Source organism: Aplysia californica, unplaced genomic scaffold, assembly GCF_000002075.1.
Source record: "Aplysia californica isolate F4 #8 unplaced genomic scaffold, AplCal3.0 scaffold00709, whole genome shotgun sequence".
Lineage (NCBI taxonomy): Eukaryota > Metazoa > Mollusca > Gastropoda > Aplysiida > Aplysiidae > Aplysia > Aplysia californica.
The window spans coordinates 220,138-239,775 of NW_004797979.1; the positions used below are offsets into that span (position 1 = coordinate 220,138).

Genomic DNA, 19,638 nt, shown 5'->3' on the forward strand with positions numbered 1-19,638 from the left:
CATATCATCTTGGCTTGTTTAATAACATAATCTTGTGACATTAATCTCCTCATATCATCTTGGCTTGTTTAATAACATAATCTTGTGACATTAATCTTCTCATATCATCTTGGCTTGTTTAATAACATAATCTTGTGACATTAATCTCCTCATATCATCTTGGCTTGTTTAATAACATAATCTTGTGACATAAACTCCTCACATCATATATGGTGGATGATGACGATCTAAAACTTGACAATGTCATAATACACTCAAACGTGTTCAAAAGGCCATCTATCCAAGACAATCACTTGTTCACATGACCACTTCCACCCTTGGTTAAAAAAACAAACAAGAGATGACACTAAGACATCCACCTGCCCACCTGCCGATCACTTTTCTCCTTCACAAAGTCTTCGGCAATTTCGGCTGTGCCTTAACAAATTGTTCACCATGTCAGGGGGGAGGAGGATGAGGATAAGAAGGGGGGGGGGGGGTAATAAACTGTGGTGAGGACGAGGTAGATAAAAGTGTACAGATGAAAGACAGAAAAATCAGATTAGTACGGACAGGCCAGAGAGAGAAAAACGAATCAGCTTGTAACTGATACAAGTTATGAAAACATTTGTGGCAGCAGAGAGAAATAGAGTGGCCGTGAAACTCTCCAGAGAGCAGTGGTATTGCTTTCTATGACAGGACGAGAGCAGTGGTATCGCTTTCTATGACAGGAAGAGAGCACTGGTATCGCTTTCTATGACAGGAAGAGAGCAGTGGTATCGCTTTCTATGACAGGAAGAGAGCAGTGGTATTGCTTTCTATGACAGGAAGAGAGCAGTGGCATTGCTTTCTATGACAGGAAGAGAGCAGTGGTATTGCTTTGTATGACAGGAAGAGAGCAGTGGTATCGCTTTCTATGACAGGAAGAGAGCAGTGGTATTGCTTTCTATGACAGGAAGAGAGCAGTGGTATTGCTTTGTATGACAGGAAGAGAGCAGTGGTATTGCTTTGTATGACAGGAAGAGAGCAGTGGTATTGCTTTCTATGACAGGAAGAGAGCAGTGGTATTGCTTTCTATGACAGGAAGAGAGCAGTGGCATTGCTTTCTATGACAGGAAGAGAGCAGTGGTATTGCTTTCTATGACAGGAGACAACAAAATCTATTGGTCACAATAATATAACACAATAATATAAAGTTGAGAATATCCAACCAGCTGTTAACTGGCACCATCAGCAGGCAGACCATTTCATGAATCCTGGAGAGGAGGGGGGAGCAGCTATGGCATTGTGCTGCCTGCAATGATGCCTATTCTCCCACCAAGTACCAAGTAACTCTATCAAGACAAACTACCTGTCTCGCCTCCTGGCTCATGACTTTGTTCAGCAATTTCAAAAGCAATGTTGGTGCCACAGGGTTTAAACTGTAGAAACAAAAGGCAATTATTTTTTTAACCTGACAGCTGTAGTGTTTGAGGTTCTAGAAAAGTTCAACACACTACAAATCTACAAAATGTCTTCCTTACTTGTACGTTGACCAATAAAATCTAAGTGTCACTTACAAGAATTCTAATTCATTCAGGTAAGACGTTCTACCAAGGTAACTTGCATTTTAAGTAGCATTTCTCCCTCACCTGGCCTTTGCTTCTGGTGTCAAAGTAGTTTTGATTTGTCAATAAATAATGACTCTCAGTCTCATTTGTGTATTTTCAAAAGGGAGCCAAACATTTGTTCAAGGGGCATCCTTTTATAGAAAGAGCCACAAAGAGATTCGAAAAAGAAGAGTGGTACAGGAGACAAGCAATCATTTCTAAAAGAGACAGGCACTTATTACACTATAGCTTTTGTTGGGGAAGAGTTGTTTTTCAACTTTCCTGTGCCATGATGAAAAATCAATGACGATAAAAGCTAAGTAAATAAAATATATCTTCATATTGAGTGATAAGCCTCTTATGAAACAATTCCTAATGTAGTCTGTGGCAGTGAATGTCTAATTGTAGGTCTCACAGTTAACCTTTTCTTCTTTTCAATGATATTTGGAAGTAGGAATTCTTATTAATCAATTTTTCCATCTCAGGAACTTGTGAACAGAGCAGGAGAACAGACCATTTGATGCGAAAGGAATCGTAAATTCCGAGAAGTGTCCCTGTCCCATGATAGAAGTGGAGAGTCAAGGAAAGCACAAAGACATTACAAGGATCCAAACTGAACTCCTTACTTTCCTGCCTGACATATCAAAGCAACAATTTACATTGAAAACTTTACAATATAAAATGATAAAACACATAATTCCAACTCTCCTACAAGGAAGATTTATATCCAAGAACAGGCATTTGACCAATCTTCTGACCTTATGCTGACCACTCCAAGCTGGTGTTGAAGATCTTTGGGAAAGAGTTTCTGTACACTGGAGGTGCTGCTGGTAGAGTCACTCATGATAAACACAATAGGACTGTGGCCAGAATAATGGTATTTCCTGGTGCAAGATAGAAACAGCACACAGAATTCATTTGTCAAGCAAAAACTTGGCTTAAAATTAAGTTGAATTTACTATCAGAAACCGTTTTAATGGGCTAATGAATAAAAACATCTCTTCATGGATAAATGTGACACATCAAAGACATAATCAAACATAATTACAAAGAAAATGTAGAAGCCTGTTATTACTAAGCTTTGAAGGGAAAATGGTCAGTTGCTTTTGATTTAACACACTTTTTAACACACTTGTTTGATTTAACACACTTTTGATTTAACACACTTGTTTGATTTAACACACTTTTGATTTAACACACTTTTGATTTAACACACTTTTGATTTAACACACTTGTTTGATTTAACACACTTTTGATTTAACACACTTTTGATTTAACACACTTTTGATTTAACACACTTGTTTGATTTAACACACTTTTTTGACCACCGAAAGGAGACCAGAAAGTAATCTTATTTTGCTACAACATTAACTTCTTCGTGTGTGAACCATTTCCCACACCACTGAATTAAACTACTGCCCTATTCAGTAAAAACAAAACTGACCTCATTACCATTCGATCCCTTGGGGATACAAAAATGACTAGCACAAAAAGTGCCATCTCATTGTCTCCAAAAATCCATCAATATAGTCCAGGCTTGAAGAAAATAAAATTGGCAGAGAATGATTTCCCAGTACAAAACAAGAAAAGGAAGAAACACCATCCAAAACTATGGCTTCAATAGATAATTCACTAAAAAGAAAAACCTTCCGTCTTGACGTGGGAATCTGATGGCAATTCACAATGACATCAATTAGGGAAACAATAAAGATGAGAAATAACAAATTGATAGAAAACATATATGAAAACAAAAAAATAGAAAAACTTGTTTTAATTTTTGTAAATATCAATTTGAGTTTGTACGCCTAGTTTACTTGACTTTACTGACCCAGCAGCCATTTGACGTCTTGGCCTTCAGTCTGTCCATGTGGCAAAGAATGTACAGGTATTTATCAGCTGTGTTTTGTCGCTGTATAGAGCATTTCCGATGTGTGGGGAGGCAGGTAGGTAGGTGCTACGCAGGTTGCTCAGTGCAGGGCAGGTAAAGAGGTGGTGTGGTACTGTTTCATCCTGGCAGTCACACAGCGGGCAGTCGGGTGGGGTATCTTTGCGGATCCTATTTAGGGAGGAATTTAGTGGGATGTGTTGTGTTCGCAGGCGAAAGATCGTGACTTGTTCTCTTCTGCTCAGGGAATGTCGTGCAACTTTAGAGTTGGGGGCTGTCATGTGTGCAAATACAGTTCTTCCAGTTTTGCCCATTGCCCATCCATTGAGCCACTGTTCCCTGGTGTTGCATTTGATGATGTTCTTGGCTGTCTGTTGTGATACTGGGTTGTGTGGTTGTGTTTGTGATGCTCCCTTCTTGGCAAGGGTGTCTGCTCTGTCGTTTCCTGGGATGTTGTTGTGGCCAGGTATCCACTGTAGTGTCAGGTCGACGGCATAGGTCTGTAGGAAGGTGTTGATTGTTTCAGATAAGCAGGCTGGGCATTAGAAATTTATGTTTTCCAAAGCTTGGAGTACTGATTTTCCATCTTTGAAGATAAAAGGGTCCTTGATTTTGTCTGATGAAATTGTTGGTCAGGTGGAGGATTGCTGCTTCAATGGCGATTGCCTCAGCCTCGTAATTTGTACAAGAAGTACCACATGCATCAAATAGCTCTTCACATGTTTTGTCAGGATGTTCAATTCTTACCCCAAAGCCTGCGTTTATAGTTCCCTTGAAGGCTGACCCGTCTGTATAAATATGAATTGAATCACTAGGGTAGGAGTCAATTGTCTTCAGAGCTGTTGTCTTCAGTTCTTCTGGGTCACATTCCTTTTTCACTGTCTCTTTTATGAGGGAGGTTTTGATGTTGGCATTCTTGATGTTAGTGTTTGGGGGGAGTTCTGGTCTTAAAGGTTTCAGCATTTCTCTGTTACATGGAAGATGGTGTTTTTCTGCTAGTTCAGTGGCTGTGTCAAGTATTGATCTTCCATGAATCTGTTTCTTCTGTCGTCTCTGTTCAATGATTTTCCTGTTTGGGTGGTTTTTCTCCAGTCTTTTGTAGCGCTCACTCATCTCCACAACTGCTGCCTCTCTCCGCAAGTCCAGGGGTTCCAGGTTCGTGTGGATTTCACAAGCTGCAGTTGGAGTGGATCTCAAAGCTCCGGAGATAAATCGTACAGCTTGGTTCTGGATTTTGTCAAGAGACCTCTGAGTTGGTTTGCTGCAGATTGTCTGTAAGGTTAGGTTATATTGCATGGCAGATCGTACATAGCCAACATATAGCTGTCTGAGTGCATCCTTGTCCGCTCCCCATGAAGTTTGCCTGCATAGCTTCAAAGCTGGCAAAAACTCTGCAGCTCTCAAATTAGGACTTGAACATTGAGAACCTGCAAGAAAAATTCATTTTGATTTTGTGTGGGTTATTTTAATGAGGTCTAGCAGACCGTAAGCTTCTGTAAACAAACCTTACTCACCTGAGTATGTTATGGAACTGTGGAGGGTCCCGGAAGAAAACATTGGGCATATCTTCCACAAGGACAGTGGTGGAGTGACAAGCTGAATGACCTCTGACATTTCCTCCGTCTGACTCACTGACATGACCAGCAGAGCCCATTAGCTCCAAAGCAGGATACTTGTTGGCTCGCACAAGGAAATTGTGGAACTGGGAACTCTGGGACTGGCTCATATAAACATCAACTCGGGACTTTTCTGGAAACAAAAAAACAACATAAAAACTAAAGCAAAACATAAATAACCAACAACAAAAAAGTTAAAACGTCATTTCAAAAGCTAATTGGAACAGCTAAACCCCCAAATTGTAATGTACATTGACCTCAATACAGTCATTCTACATAAGTTCATATTAAAGACAAAAGATCTCTTTTACAGTGGGTGTCGCATTCAACGAGGTTGCCGGGACCAGCTTGTTGTCCTCCTTGGATCCGACCTCTCATTGAACGTGACTGAGGCGAAAGTAAAGAAAGGAGACAAGTTATTATATTACAGGACGTACCAATACCAGGAATTACAACAGTTGTTCCCCCTGGTGACGAAAATCTCAAACAGCATCAGTGTGCGCATGTTTGAGCTGCGTTCTGACCGTCATTTCTGCATTTTAAAATATTTTTTTCGCGGAACACTTCTCGTGTGGAAACATACCCTCTCACATCTAGGCCTAGATCTACTTAAAGTAAAGGCGGGAGCTCGGATTTTCTGATCAGGGGAAGAAAAGAAAATTGTAAAAATGAAGGTCTCGATCTAGATCTACCCATCAAGAGTTCTTCCAGTTTCACACAGCCCGCATCGCGTTCCCACCTACCCCCTCCCATCCCTACCGTAGGCTAACCCTCGCCCATCCTCTTGGCTTTGAGGCCCATATTAGGAGGCACACAAGATCTAGCAATACACTGTGTTAGGAATGGAGGATGGGCCTTGTGCTTCGCGTGAGATGGGGAGAAAGGAGAAAAATTCTTCTCTTTTGCGGCCGCTATTTGCTTTTGTATGGTTATCGCGACCTCGTTGAAAGCGACTTCGGTCTGTTTGCAACCTCGTTGGAGCTGACGTACATTTACAAAGAGATATAGAGGAATAAATCGGGGATAAAGGATTGTTTCGTTGGAGCCGACTTCTCGTTGAATGGGACCTCGTTGAATGTGACACCCACTTACTATGGCTCAACACTGTTGAAACAGAGGCTAACTCAAATATAATATAAAATTTAAAAATACCCCCAAAAACCAGTTGGCATTGTGAAATCAAACAATTCATTAACTCATTCGCTACGTCGAGCTGTGGGGGGCGGCGCTGCTAAAGTGCCGTCAGTACACTAAGCCGCCCCCGGCGGCTCGAGAACCAATCTTCAATTTTAGCTTAGATTGTATTCCAATCCATATATCCATGTTAAATTAAAGGTCATAATATAATGTTGACTTCCGGGTCAAGCATTTCCACTGAAAATCGGAAATATAGATTCAGTTTTGAAACGCGATTTCGCAGTTTAAACGACTTTGTTTTATCGCGATGCCAAAATTATAGCCCGGACACCAGTCTTAGTAATTTTACGCAACAAAATCTATCATTATTTTGCCCACTAAAGAAATGTAGGACTCTTTTTTATAATATTGATACGATTGGACTCAAATTGCCAATGCACTGCTATTGAGAAATCAATATTTTTGAGTGCTAGATCTAGGTCCAGATCTAAATTGTCAAAATATTTTTTTCTCCCCAAAATCACTACTTTTTGATGAAATTACACAAAAAGTGCCACTCAAGACATGTATAAGTTTATTCCAAATGCAATTCTGAATAATTCCATATAAGATACGAGTGTTTTTTTTTCTGTTTGTGATCGTTTTTCAAGATTATAAAAAAAAATTTTTTTTTTCAATATCGGACGTTATGTTCAAAATGTACAAATATTATGGAATGTAGGTAAATAACTGCAAACTTTTCAATATTTTCCAGTTCTATATTCATTTATGGTTATTATGATGTATTATTTGACTAGGTGCAAACATATTTTTTGCGTTTCACCAAAGAATATTAATTTTTTATTTTCAAATTTTATCTGCATCCAATCAAAATTATGTTGCATAATCGTCCCTTACAGGAACCAAAGTTGAAAAATACATAAATAAACATTACAGATGTATTCTACAAACCATACTGAAAATATTGGTATATAATACGTTGATATTTATTTGAATTTGTGGCCCCAAAGACCTGTGAACTGCCCACTAGTCATCATCTCATTCGCCCTCCCGATAAATAATTTGTCCACAAGCCAAAAATACTACGTAGCGAATGAGTTAGGAAGAGTAGTAAGCAAAACAAGGTAGCGTGTAAATGTCAGAGGTTTTCACGATTATACTCACTGAAGCAAAACAAGGTAGCGTGTAAATGTCAGAGGTTTTCACGATTATACTCACTGAAGCAAAACAAGGTAGCGTGTAAATGTCAGAGGTTTTCACGATTATACTCACTGAAGCAAAACAAGGTAGCGTGTAAATGTCAGAGGTTTTCACGATTATACTCACTGAAGCAAAACAAGAAACGTTCACACTACAGAAAAATACACCTAACAAATAGTTCAAATCAATTAGCATCAGAGAATCAAGCCTTCAAGTCGGACCAGGGCAATAGACAAAATTCCTTAAACACTAGCATGAGGCACAACTCTTCCAAAGGTTTTTTTTTTAAATGTACATTTCTATATAAAGAACAAAGTCAGTACATGACACTGACTTTGGCGCACCATCTAATTAAGTCCAACAGCTGTGCTTCAGTTCAGCCTTTGAAACAAGCTATTGGATTCTAACCAGAAATTAAATAAAAGTCGCATCAAACCTGAGCGATGAAAATCCTCCCCTGACCACTGGTCCGCGACCTGCTCCAGATTGGTCACCCACTCTTGCACATCCATGCCCAGCTGAGCACACAAAACTTGGACGCAGGCGGTTTTCCCAGAGCCAGGGGGGCCGGTCAAGAGCAATATTGGAGCAGCATGCTACGGAGAATGCCAAACAAAATCAACATTTTCGGGGGATGATTTTAAACAGCATCAGAGTAGCTGTACAACCAAATACTGTCTCAAGTCAGAGAGACACAAAAGTGCATGATCAGACTAGGCACTCAACACAAATTTCTTTTCATAAACGCAGCTTGAAATGAATTATTCCAGTCTGAAAATTTTTCTAATCAAAGCATTTTGATACCAAAGAGATCACCCATCGGTCCGTCGGTTGCAGCAGCAGCAAAATGGCAGATACACCGGGTTTTCTTCACACAAACGCACGTATACAAGATAGCATTTGTCAAACACATCAGTGGGACAAAAGAAACATCAGAAAGACACTCTCTCTAGTCAAGTATTTTGTTATTCCATGCACTGAATTGAAAGTTTACAAGTTATTGATAAAGTTCAGAGAAGTACAGCATCTTTTCCTCAGGCCTGCTGTGCAAAGGCCAGTCTTCAGTACTAAATCACTGATCACACTCATGTCAAACACTGAAAAGCAAAACCAGAGACATCGGAAAGATATAGATAAGGACAAAAAAATACAGGAAAGATGAAAAGAGAAGGAGGACCAGATTCAAAAATGTCATACTCCAAAGGTTTCATAATTTCACTAGCAATGCAACATTTGTCTGTAAATGAAGACAAATCAGCACAACAAAGAGATTTCAAAAGCAAACAATGGAAGTTTGAGACCAGACCTTTTTCCAGTGTGACTTTGCCCTGGCCAGCCACTCACACAGTTCCTCAACTTTCTTCTTGTGAACTGCCAAATCATTCTGTTCAGATTGTACATCAAAAGCATTTGACAAGAGCAAAGGCGTCAATTAACAAGATGAGAACATAATTCATTCCACGGTCTCAAAAACACATCCCTCTCACATAAATACAAAACAAGTTTCAAGGAAAGTGAATAAAATACAAAGTTCTAAATAACCACTGTAATTTACCTTGAAACCCTAAAGAAAATGTGCATTTGTGTAAGTAACCTTTGATAGAACAATATCCATGAAGCAGACACTTGATAAAGAAATAGAAACTGGTTTCCGACACTGCAAGATATAATGATGGCTACGATACAAAATTGTCACTGCTATAAAGGGCTCAAAGATTTCTAAACCCAAGAGCACAGTTCAAATGACAATTTGTAGCATCAACTGTACTCAGTTAAACGTCAGTTTGAACCCCATGACATGCATCAAAGAAGATGAGAAAAAGTCACTTTCTCAGATATCACTACATCCACATTTTACTAGAGGAAGTTTTCTCATTGCGGTAGAATAAAATGGTAAATAACTTGGTTATACCCTATGCAAAGGTCTGTACTTATCACACCAAAGATCTTTTGATGAACATGTCTTGGAGTGTGATGGCAGTCTAGAGGTAATGCAGTGATCTGACTCCCGAGGTCGCTTTCGAGACTCATGTTGGGACGTGAAGGCAAAAACAGAGGTTTGGGGAACTGAAACACAACATTTGTCCAATCAAATCACAGACGGATCTATAAATGTATCTAGGTGACAAATCATAAAATAATAATAACTGCATTTCTATCGCGCATACTCTTCAGCATGCTCTCTGTGCTTTATATTTATTAACACTTTCCGGACATGGTATTTTTGGGTCTAGACGTAATTAATTTTTGGCTCGATTTGGCTATACAAGTGATGTCCAAAATAACTTCATATAAAGACAGCCATCACTCAAAAGGTAACATGTGATGTGTCAAATTGAAGGGAATTGGGAATACATTCAGACATAAAACAAGGATTAATTTTGAACATAAGCATGCACATATAACATGGGTTAGAATGGGTGATGGTGATGTTGTTGTTGTTGTTGTTGTTGTTAGCGATCCAGTAGCATCTGAGCGTTAACTCTTCTGCATGATGCCATTCGGTAATAGCTGCATGTCTGTTCTAATTGTTTGTTTTGAGGAGTAGAGGCAGTTAGATGTGTGGGGTAGCTTGGGAAGAAAACATCCCCTTAAATCAATTAGTTTTCTACAAAAGAACAGATGATGTTCCACTGTCTCTGAGGGGTAGTCACATAGTGGGCAGGCAGTAGACTGCTTTACTCCAATTCGGTTGAGATGTTGGTTGAGGGGTACATGTTGTGTTCTAAGTTGGAAGATTATGGATTGATCTCCCCTCCTCAACTCATTGATTGGATCTTTGACCAGTGGTTTATTCATGTGGCCATACATCCTCCTTCCTGTCGTACCTGTGGCCCAATCATTCATCCACTCTTCCTTGAGGTTTGACTTGATCATTTGGCAGCAGGTGATGTAATTCGTAGGAGTTTCAGGCTGAGGGAGACTAGCTCCTTTCTTTGCCAGAGCATCAGCTCTTTCATTTCCCGGTATCCCAGAGTGGGCAGGAATCCATTGTAGGACTACTCTGACGTGGTGCCTACTTATCAAATTATGTAGACTCCAAATCAAGTGCAATATATCTTTGTTCAAATCAGTCCCACTCTCAAGTGTCTCTAGTGTTGAAAGGCTGTCTGTAAAGATAACGATGTCTGTGGTAGCAAGTGGGTCAGTGTCAAACAAGTAGTTGATGTAGTTTGCTGTGTTGGTGATAGCCTGTTGTTCGGCAATGAAATTGGAGCAGAAGGACCCGCTGGATTAAAGACTTCTTTTTTTATCCCACTGGGCAAGTTGATCACTGACCCATATCCAGCGTTGATTGTTGCCTTTGATGGTCTAAATGTGACATTACAAGTAACTATCTTTTTCTCTTCCAGTAGAAAACTCTGAGCATCAAGAAGTCTTCTTCTCTGTGCCCTTCTCTCATTGTTTGAACTTGCCAAGCAAACTATAAAGTGTTGGGCTGTCTGACACTTTAGTTTTTAATCATGTTGTCCCCCGGAACATTTTTTTTTTCAACACACAGGGTCATTTTGCCTGACACAAAACTCTTCAAACTGACAAAGTCCCTTTGTGGGTCATGCCACACTTTTTCAAACTGTTTACAAATATACTATAAATATACTATCTGTTGCAAAAACAAAGATGATTTTGAAAATAAAGTGAAGGCAAGACAGTCACCTGATATGTTACTGTCTGTTTGGTTTCTCTTGAGATCAGACAAAGAACCTCCTTTGATTTTTGTCTTTGAAATTGGAGTCGAAAGGTTTGGTCCAAAGTCACCAAATGATGATGAAACCCAAGTTACTGATTTCTGAAAAAGACAAATAGCAAAATTATCAAGGAGCAGTATTTACTGTGAGCACTAAACATAGAAAGATAAAACAATCTGATCATCATCTCATTCTCGTACAGATGAAGACTGATCATCATCTCATTCTCGTACAGATGAAGACTGATCATCATCTCATTCTCGTACAGATGAAGACTGATCATCATCTCATTCTCGTACAGATGAAGACTTCTGACTTGTATGCCATCCACAGAACGAAAGAGAAAATTAGCTAGTAATCGGCGGTGCCTATAGGAATTCTAATAGGCAAGGGAATTTAGAGGAATGGTTCCACTCGTCACTGTCTGCTTTGGTCTCTGGTGGCTTCAGTCCACACTGCAAATAGACCCGAATGCCCGACTTGTCACATGGTGGCCTTGAAAACAAACAAGTTTGTTTTTTAAGTTCATCGTCGGTGTTGTTCGACTTGTGCCACAATGGTAGCTTTTTTGCCCCTCTGTGGAGGAAAATCTGACTCACCCATGTTATGACCAAACCGAATTGATTCTGCCTATGGGCACGGCTTTTAAGGATGACATTAAAGTTGGAGGTGTGTCACTGACAACATTCACCTTTTCGGATGAAAATAAGAGAGGCATTCAAAAGTGATATATATCATATATATGGGTCCAAAAAAGGAAATTTGTTCCACTACTTTTATCTTACAGAATACCTAATTTATATCGTAAATAACTCTAGCGCAATGGTACTACTAAATACTAAATCCAACTTTTTACCGCAGGTTCAAGCCTCAAGACCAAGAATCAAGAATCTAACTATATATATACAATCCATCAAAATAACCTGAGAAAATTCTGCAAGATCTGCTCTATTTTGTGAGTAGCAGTTGAAAATCATTATAAAAGTCAAGCATTGTGGTGAAATCAAGCACTAGTCAAAATGATTAAATTGAAGGAACCAGCATTTTCCCTCCATTTTGCCAATTTTTATCAAATTTTTGTTTTTGTGCTCAACACCTTTGATGTCCACTATATATGGTGGGTTGGAATCCCGTCAGGGGCCCGACGTTGTGTCCTTGGGAAAGGCACTTTACACAAATTTTCCTCACTTCACCCAGGTGGGAATGGGTACCCGGATATAGACAGCAAAAGACCTTGTCAGTTTGTTAGTGTTTGAGTGCTTAATCAGCTGCTTGCACTGTATGCTTCCCGGGAAGCTGAGAATGTTTCGGAGTGTTCTATGGTCTGCTGGGGTAATAATATAGTGTAAAGCTCATAGAGCCTGCTGTTGAGCGGGGATATGCGCTATACAAATGCTATTTATTACTATTATTATAATATATATATATATATATATATATATATATATATATATATATATATATATATATATATATATATATATATATATATATATATATATATATATATATATAATACTCATCTAAATTCCGTGTGATTTTTACTGAAAAACGTTGGGTAAGTAAAGGCACAAAATATGTTGGGTTTTTTTTTCAGTTTTCAAGGACTCTCAAGCTATTGAAGTTACTAAACTTTGGCAGCCATTTTCTCCCTAATCTTACCACTGAAACCAGGCAACCTCATCTGTTTCAAACACATCTCGACTTCTATTCATCAAGATAGACGGGTATCTTTTTAGTTGAAAGCAAGGCAAATGGACAAAGATACCAGGTAAATAAACTGCACATGCCCAAAAATACACAAGTGCCCGATTCCACTGCATCGTGACAAAAATAGAGTCATTCGCTAATACGGGGTGCCCATTGGGGATGGGATGGGGTCGGGTCGGGGTCGATCGCCCCACTTGACAAGCGGATAGAGCTAGACAATGACAACTAAACGCCATTGGCCAATATCTATAGTAACAACCATGCTGTCTGACCTCGCAAGGGGGATGCCCGCCGCGTCATTTGATCGTGATTCTAAAAATAGTGATGATTTTGCGTAGCACGCAGTTTGTACTCTCAGTTTCCAAGCTTCCTTCTTTGAGTCTTTCCAAGTGGTTCCCTGAACTTTGTTTGAACTTATTTTCGTACGTAGGCCTACTCCACATGCCGATAAACGTAAAACGACGCACCTTCCTGATAGACTGCTAATTTCAGTAATGTGATGTCATCACTTCCTGGGATACCCACAGACTATTTTAAGAATGAGGTGTTTTCTGTATGTTAATAACATTTCGGAATTCCTAGTACTTGGACATGATGGAAGATCGTTTAGATCTAGAACGCTGATGCTTGAAATTGAAACATGGTAAACGCAAAGACAATGAACCGCACCAAAACTGCCATAAAGATGCCAGAGGATTAGACCCCCCGCCCCCCCGCCACACTCCTGCGTGCTTCACAACTAATATATGTATAATAAAACTACAGAGCAACAAGTCACAATTTATGATGCCTCACAACTAATATAATAAAACTACAAAGCAACAAGTTACAATTTATGGGAGAAACTGTCGGTGAGTCGGGAGGAGAAGAGAAAACAAAAAAAACAAAAAGCCTTCCGGGACCAGGATATCCCAAGCTCATAAAATTATTGCATGACTTCAAACGCAGACACGCTGTCCATTGGGCCATCAGAACTTCCAAAATAAGCTTGCTATACATAGACACTTCCATCTTTGGTGCCATGCGGTTGGCTTTAGATCACGTGATCGCTAGGAATGGGCAGGTGCAGGTACCCAGTACCGGAACTCCAGGTTCTACCGAAGGAAGTGTCAGTACCGACACCTGGCCTCCAGTACCGGCTCTGGAAAGGAGCCGACACCAACGGTTAGTACCGGTTCTGGGAAGGAGCGGGCACCAAGACAGAGAGTAAATGTACAGGCCGACACCAACGGTTTTTTAAACAGGGCCACGGGAAGTGTGCTGTGAGTGGGCATCTCCGGTGTAGGCCTAGGCCTAGCAGCTGTGACGTCAAATGCACACAACGCAGCTGGTGACCTTGATACATGACTTCAGATTTAAAATTGACAATCAAAAATGAAGTTAGCTTAAATCTAAATATATGGCATCAAATCAGGTTCCACACGAGCCACTTTATGTATTTTGATACGCTGATTCCGAAAATGAAATCAATTTTTTGCGGTGATAATTATTTTTAAAATTCTGCATGCCGAGTCTTATCCAGCGCGGCGGCAAACTTCAAAGGTATTTTGCTCAAGTTCGCCTCTCCAATTCTGACGTGTGTGTGTGTGTGGGAAGGGGAGGGGGGGTGCTGGCGGCGCTGATTGTAGTGTAAGACGCATGACGTGAAGTCTGTGACAACACCTACTGGTGTCACTCTCAGTACCGGTACCGGTGCCGGTACTGGCAGTTCTCTGCACCCAGTACCGAGAAAGTGTCGACAAAGGGTTTCACCGGTACCACCCAACACTAGTGATCGGAGGGGTATCTTGGTCTGAGGTCAAACCAGATGGCCACCTTACCTAAAAATAGTTTGCATCGTTCTACGTTTAATCGCATCATGTGCCTACTCCTAGTCTTCTTCTTCTCAGTTTACGAAGAGTACATCATCAGAATCAATCTGGGCGGAAGAAGGGCACTGCACAATCACAGACATTGAACCGAACCAAACAGTTCTATTCTGCAAGTTACAAAGAAAATAGTTTTCGAGTCAGCAGGCTGCCATCTTGCGGTCGTGTTGCCACCATAATTTTATAACTACTGACAAAGTGGGAATCACTCTTGAAATGATGTCAAACAAGATGGCTGTATACTATAAATATTGGCCAATGGCATTAAGTTGTGATTCTCTAGCTATCCGCTTGTCCCCACTCATCGCCTCACTCACACGTTTTTAGAGTCGACTAGTCTAGATTCTAGAGATAGATCTAGATCTAGATCTAGAATCTAGATTCTAGATCTTAAGTTGTTGGGTGCGATCGGCTTACACGATGTCGATAGCTGCTTTGCGCCTTCAATTCTGGCTAACAAACCACCCCGACCAGACCCGATCCCCCATTGGTATTAGAGTTTGATACTGAAGAAGTGAGAAAGTAGTAAAAGAAGCTTTGCCTTGCCTTTGGTTTTACTTTTGATTTCACAGGATCAATCTTGACGAATTGGACATCGTCGTCCGAATCCAAACAGTCCATTATATATGCATTCAACTTTCTGCATACATGAACACCCACTGATGACGTTTACATTTCAGTGGAATAATACAGCAAAACTAGGAATAAAACTGACAGCAGAAAAAAACCCAGAAAAATGAAACGATAAAGAAAGTGAAAGCTGTCAATAATCTGTGATGATGCTTTGTTGAATCAACAAGTTAGAAAGCGATTGTAGTTATGTGGCAGTGCTAGCAGTCACGGTTTTACATTTCGCCTCTTCGTTGGTTGAAATTACGGCTACGGCCATCGAGAGTAAACCCCTGAGATTTAGCCCCCTTCATGGACATTTTATACTGAATTAATATTCACCTGGTTCTTTTTTTGCCTTTTTAGTGCTATTATAGGTTATTTTAATTTTTGGTGAAAATCTCTTACAATTCAATTTCAATCTTTCATGTACCGTAATATTTTGGTTTGTAATAACTTTTGAGAAGTCGAACCAAAGTAAACTTTTATCCAAAATGAAGTATACAAATATGGCGGCCTCCTTTGAGTTCAATGTTTCACAATCCCTTGACAATAGACATGAGTAAATCGTAGGGCAGAGTCACGCTCTAGCATCTAGTTATTCGTTTTTCTGTCGAAGAGAGATTATAAAAGAAACTCGTCGAACGGCTAGTTATTATATTTCTTATTTGTCGCCGCCCAGCAACGAACTTGATCAAGACGTGTAACCGTAAGTCAAGTGAAGTGAAGGAGGGTCTACACTGTCACTACAGTCTAAGTCTAGTCTGGCCGGAGACTTAGACTAGAACTAGAATCTAGATCTAGAATATAGATATCTAGATCTACTAATATCTAGATCTATATATCTAGATTATCTTAGAAGATCTAGATCTAGAAATAGGTCTAGATATTTAGATCTAGTCTAGATATCTAGATCTAGATCTTAGATGATTATTATTTATTATTGTCACCCGGCACCCGGTTTTTTTGTTTTTCTATTTCTAGCATCATCATAGCCTCTACATACTCAGTATACTCTATGACATAGGACCCCTGTCACTGAGTACTCCAGGCGACAACTTGCCTCCCTCTCTCCTCACTCCGCTGAGGTGCAAGGTGACTAAAATCGCCAACGGGCGGGCCAGCTCTGGAGCGCGGGAGGCGACTATTGTCGATTTGGTGGAAAACCTTTAAAATCTTGGTGCTTTTTCGGTAGTTCCCACCCCCCTTATATTTTGAGCCTGACCTACATCGAGATCTATACGTTTGATGCGAGTTAAGATATCAAACCTAACAACTGCAAAACATCAAATTATGGTAAAATTCACCACAATTTTATTAGGACAGGGGGGCAAGCCCCCCTCTCTTGAGAGGCCAAAACCGGCGAATAACAATTGCGGGGTGGGAACTACCGAAAAAGCCCCAAAATCTTTTGACCAAATAGCGTCTCCTTTTGTTGCTACATTATTAAATTATTGGTTCTCTGTAAGTAATTGGAAAATTTTACTCTTGAATGGTTTAACAATCAAAATTAAGAAAAAAATAAGCCTAGGGCCTAGGCTAGGCTACTAGGGTCAAGGCACTGCGTTCCTTAAAAATAATCGTGGGTTCTGCTTGGGATAACAATTTTATTAAACATGTTTTTTTGTGTTGTAAATATTGGGCGCGATCTGTTGATTTGCGTGATCCTTCGACCGCGCAGCGCATTTGGTTGATCGAGGAAACGCGCGACAATCCATCGATTGTTGGGCATTCTGTTGATCAGCGGATCACGCAGCGCTTTTTGTTGATCCGTGAAATATGTACTTACTGCGCATTCTCAGATTCTGTTGATAAACTATGATGATGAGGTGAAAAAAGAAAAAAAGAACATTGGTTTACTGAGCTCGTCAGTCTTTGAGTTTGAACATCCAAGAAGAGTTGTGTGATGAACCTAAAGTGTTGACGGTTGAGTGAGGCAGATAAATTGACACGATGTTAAATCGAGCACCTGCACTCGGTATTTGGACCGATGTGATTGGCTGCGTACTTCACGTGGTATTCCAAATACGGTCAAGATTGCACAAAGAGCGGAAAATTATATATTTCTTCGATCATTATTTTGACGAGTCCCTGATTCCACCGCGTCGTGACACATTATAATAGATCTAGCCACTAAAACTGTTTTAAAAATATGCCTTAACTCTGCAGTACATCAAATTGTAGGGAGAATGCGGGGGGGGGGGGGACGAGGTGAATGTGAATCCTCCTTCCCCCCTCCCCCACCAGATATTCTAAAAAAATGGAGAAACTCCTTCAGACTGTTGAAACTCCTATTGGGCATCTCCCCACCCCGAGGAAGTAGGAGTGGGAAATGACACATTTTTTAGAAACAGTATTAATATAAAAAAGATCACATATTCATACATTCGAAACAATGGATGGGTTCGGATTTTGGGAAATGTAGATTTGTTAAATCTTCCAGAAAATCTCCAAATCTGAGTAAAATGTCGAAGTAGAAATGATATTCCAAACTGTCTTCAGGCTGAGTGTGAAAGACAAACAAGTTAGACACAAGTCTGGTGATAGAGAAACTGGAATTGTTTTTAAAAATGTCGGTCCCAGATACTGTATTGGGAGACAATGGATCGGATGGATTCTATATGTGGTCTTACTCTCTTGATAGAATTAAATAATTCAGGACTGAGTTGGGAAATTGTTTTGTTCCAGGGTAGAGATATTGGAGCGGGTCGTGTCGAGTGTCAGGGTCCCCACCAGGCCTGGAAATCGGGAAAAAGTCGGGAATTTTGAGATTGGTTGGGAGGTCGGGAAAAAGTCGAGAATTTTGTGATGGGTCGGTATGTCGGGAAAGGATAGGGCGTGTGTAATTTAGTAGTGTAGCTATCAAGACAGTATGGTTGATGAATCATGAAGAGGAAACGTAATTGAACCACTATGGCGGCAGGCGGAAGTATATATATGACACCGAGGCTCGATTGAGAAGAATCAAGATCTACTTTCGCTTTCGTTACCACTCACAAATTTTCCGGTCATTGTCAGATAATGCAACATTTGTAACATGCAGGTTGTGCATTATGAACGCTGTGTCACCATGAAAATAAATCAATATTAAAAGTTTGTCCTCTGCTGTCACTTGTGAAAAAAGAAAAGAAAAAAGAAAGTTCTACAAGCGTCTTGTCACATTCGCCATCGTGACCGGTCAATGAACCTGTGAGTGTGAGTATCGGCGGTCTGAGCGCTGTGAAGTATAGGACTCCGGAATGGGGGGGGGGGGTATTGCTTTTTTTAATAAGTATTATAAGATACACCCAGGGAAAGGGATGGTGGGGGAGGAGCTGAGGTCAAAAACTTAACTTGGAAGCAAATTTTTAGTATTTAGAATTTTGAGAACTAGCTTACTATAGCGCACGTTTGTGTAGGCCTTGTGTGGAATCAGGATCGGTCATGCCTTGTCATTGAACTAAAGTGTTCGCGTTTCATTGGATGAGGAGATTGTGATTTATCTATTTTAGCTTTCTGTTCAAGATTGGCAGATTTTCAGTGTCACTGCATCTTGCCACCCCTCAGTTCTTACACGTCTCACGCTGAATAGGTTTACTTCGTGAGCCATTCAAGTTATTACTAATATTACTCTACTTTGAGTTTGAGCAATAGTTTTCATCTTCACGTTTATTACATGAATCATGACACCCAGACTGGTTTTTTGACAGTCAATATTCTAGTTCTAGCTTTTCTGAGGCTCAAAACAGGATTCATTTTTTAATAGGGCCTATAGTTTATGTAGGCTAATATGATGAGAGGAAAATATTATACAGACTGAAATACCGAAGTCACACAAGATCCCAGTGCCACACTGACAGGTTGTTGACTGGATATAGTGTACCTACATGTGTGTGTGTATTCACAAACATATATATCAAATTAGATTTTAAATGGAACACGTGCTGTCATTGTTATATAACATGCCCCTGGAAAATGGATGAGGCCCCTCCCTTGGAAAATTGAAAAGCTGGGTTGGCAGTCACCCAGCATTATAATCATTTATTGTTTGAAGACTATACATTTTGAGTTTTTATCATTGATAGATGGGCTTTTGGGGGGATCTTTCTTGATGCGCAGCGGCCTGATTTTTTCCTTGAATTGGGGTCTTGAAAAAAATTTCCTGGATTTGGTGGGGACCCTGGAGTGTCATAGATGTTTAGATTTTAGATTCAATAAGGTTTTTCAGAAATTCATAATCTTTCCTGAGTTTCTTTAAAAAAGGCAAAAACCTATATTTTAAAAATTTCTTTGAAAATATTCTTGGCATTCAAAGAAGCTGTTATTGAAACAGAGGCTTTTAATTGGGCTATAGGCAATTAGGCTTAATTCAGGGCA

The 19,638-nt window shown here is 40.0% G+C and overlaps 2 protein-coding genes across 4 annotated transcripts in view; one reads left to right on the top strand and one right to left on the bottom strand.

Annotated features, from left to right (window-relative positions):
* Positions 1 to 15,431, bottom strand: part of LOC101855291 (cell cycle checkpoint protein RAD17) — a 32,880-nt gene extending 17,449 nt beyond the window's left edge. For 2 of the 3 annotated variants that reach the window (XM_005108688.3, XM_013088242.2), the window contains exons 1-8: positions 15,220 to 15,431; positions 11,064 to 11,196; positions 9,319 to 9,473; positions 8,713 to 8,790; positions 7,843 to 8,002; positions 4,968 to 5,202; positions 2,327 to 2,452; positions 1,331 to 1,400 (exon numbers count right to left, since the gene is read on the bottom strand). In XM_005108688.3, coding sequence (XP_005108745.1) covers positions 1,331 to 1,400; positions 2,327 to 2,452; positions 4,968 to 5,202; positions 7,843 to 8,002; positions 8,713 to 8,790; positions 9,319 to 9,473; positions 11,064 to 11,196; positions 15,220 to 15,294 — 1,032 coding nt within the window. In that variant the 5' untranslated portion in view covers positions 15,295 to 15,431. Of the gene's footprint in view, positions 1 to 1,330; positions 1,401 to 2,326; positions 2,453 to 4,967; positions 5,203 to 7,842; positions 8,003 to 8,712; positions 8,791 to 9,318; positions 9,474 to 11,063; positions 11,197 to 15,219 lie in introns of those variants that run through there. The other variant, XM_035972489.1, reaches the window with a different exon arrangement.
* Positions 15,432 to 15,579: 148 nt separating this feature from the next.
* The window catches only part of LOC101856053 (dnaJ homolog subfamily C member 21), a 41,360-nt gene continuing 37,301 nt past the window's right edge, over positions 15,580 to 19,638 (top strand). Inside the window, exon 1 of the mRNA XM_005108692.3 lies at positions 15,580 to 15,991. The gene's annotated coding sequence lies outside the window, so the exon portion shown is untranslated. The remainder of the gene's footprint in view (positions 15,992 to 19,638) is intronic.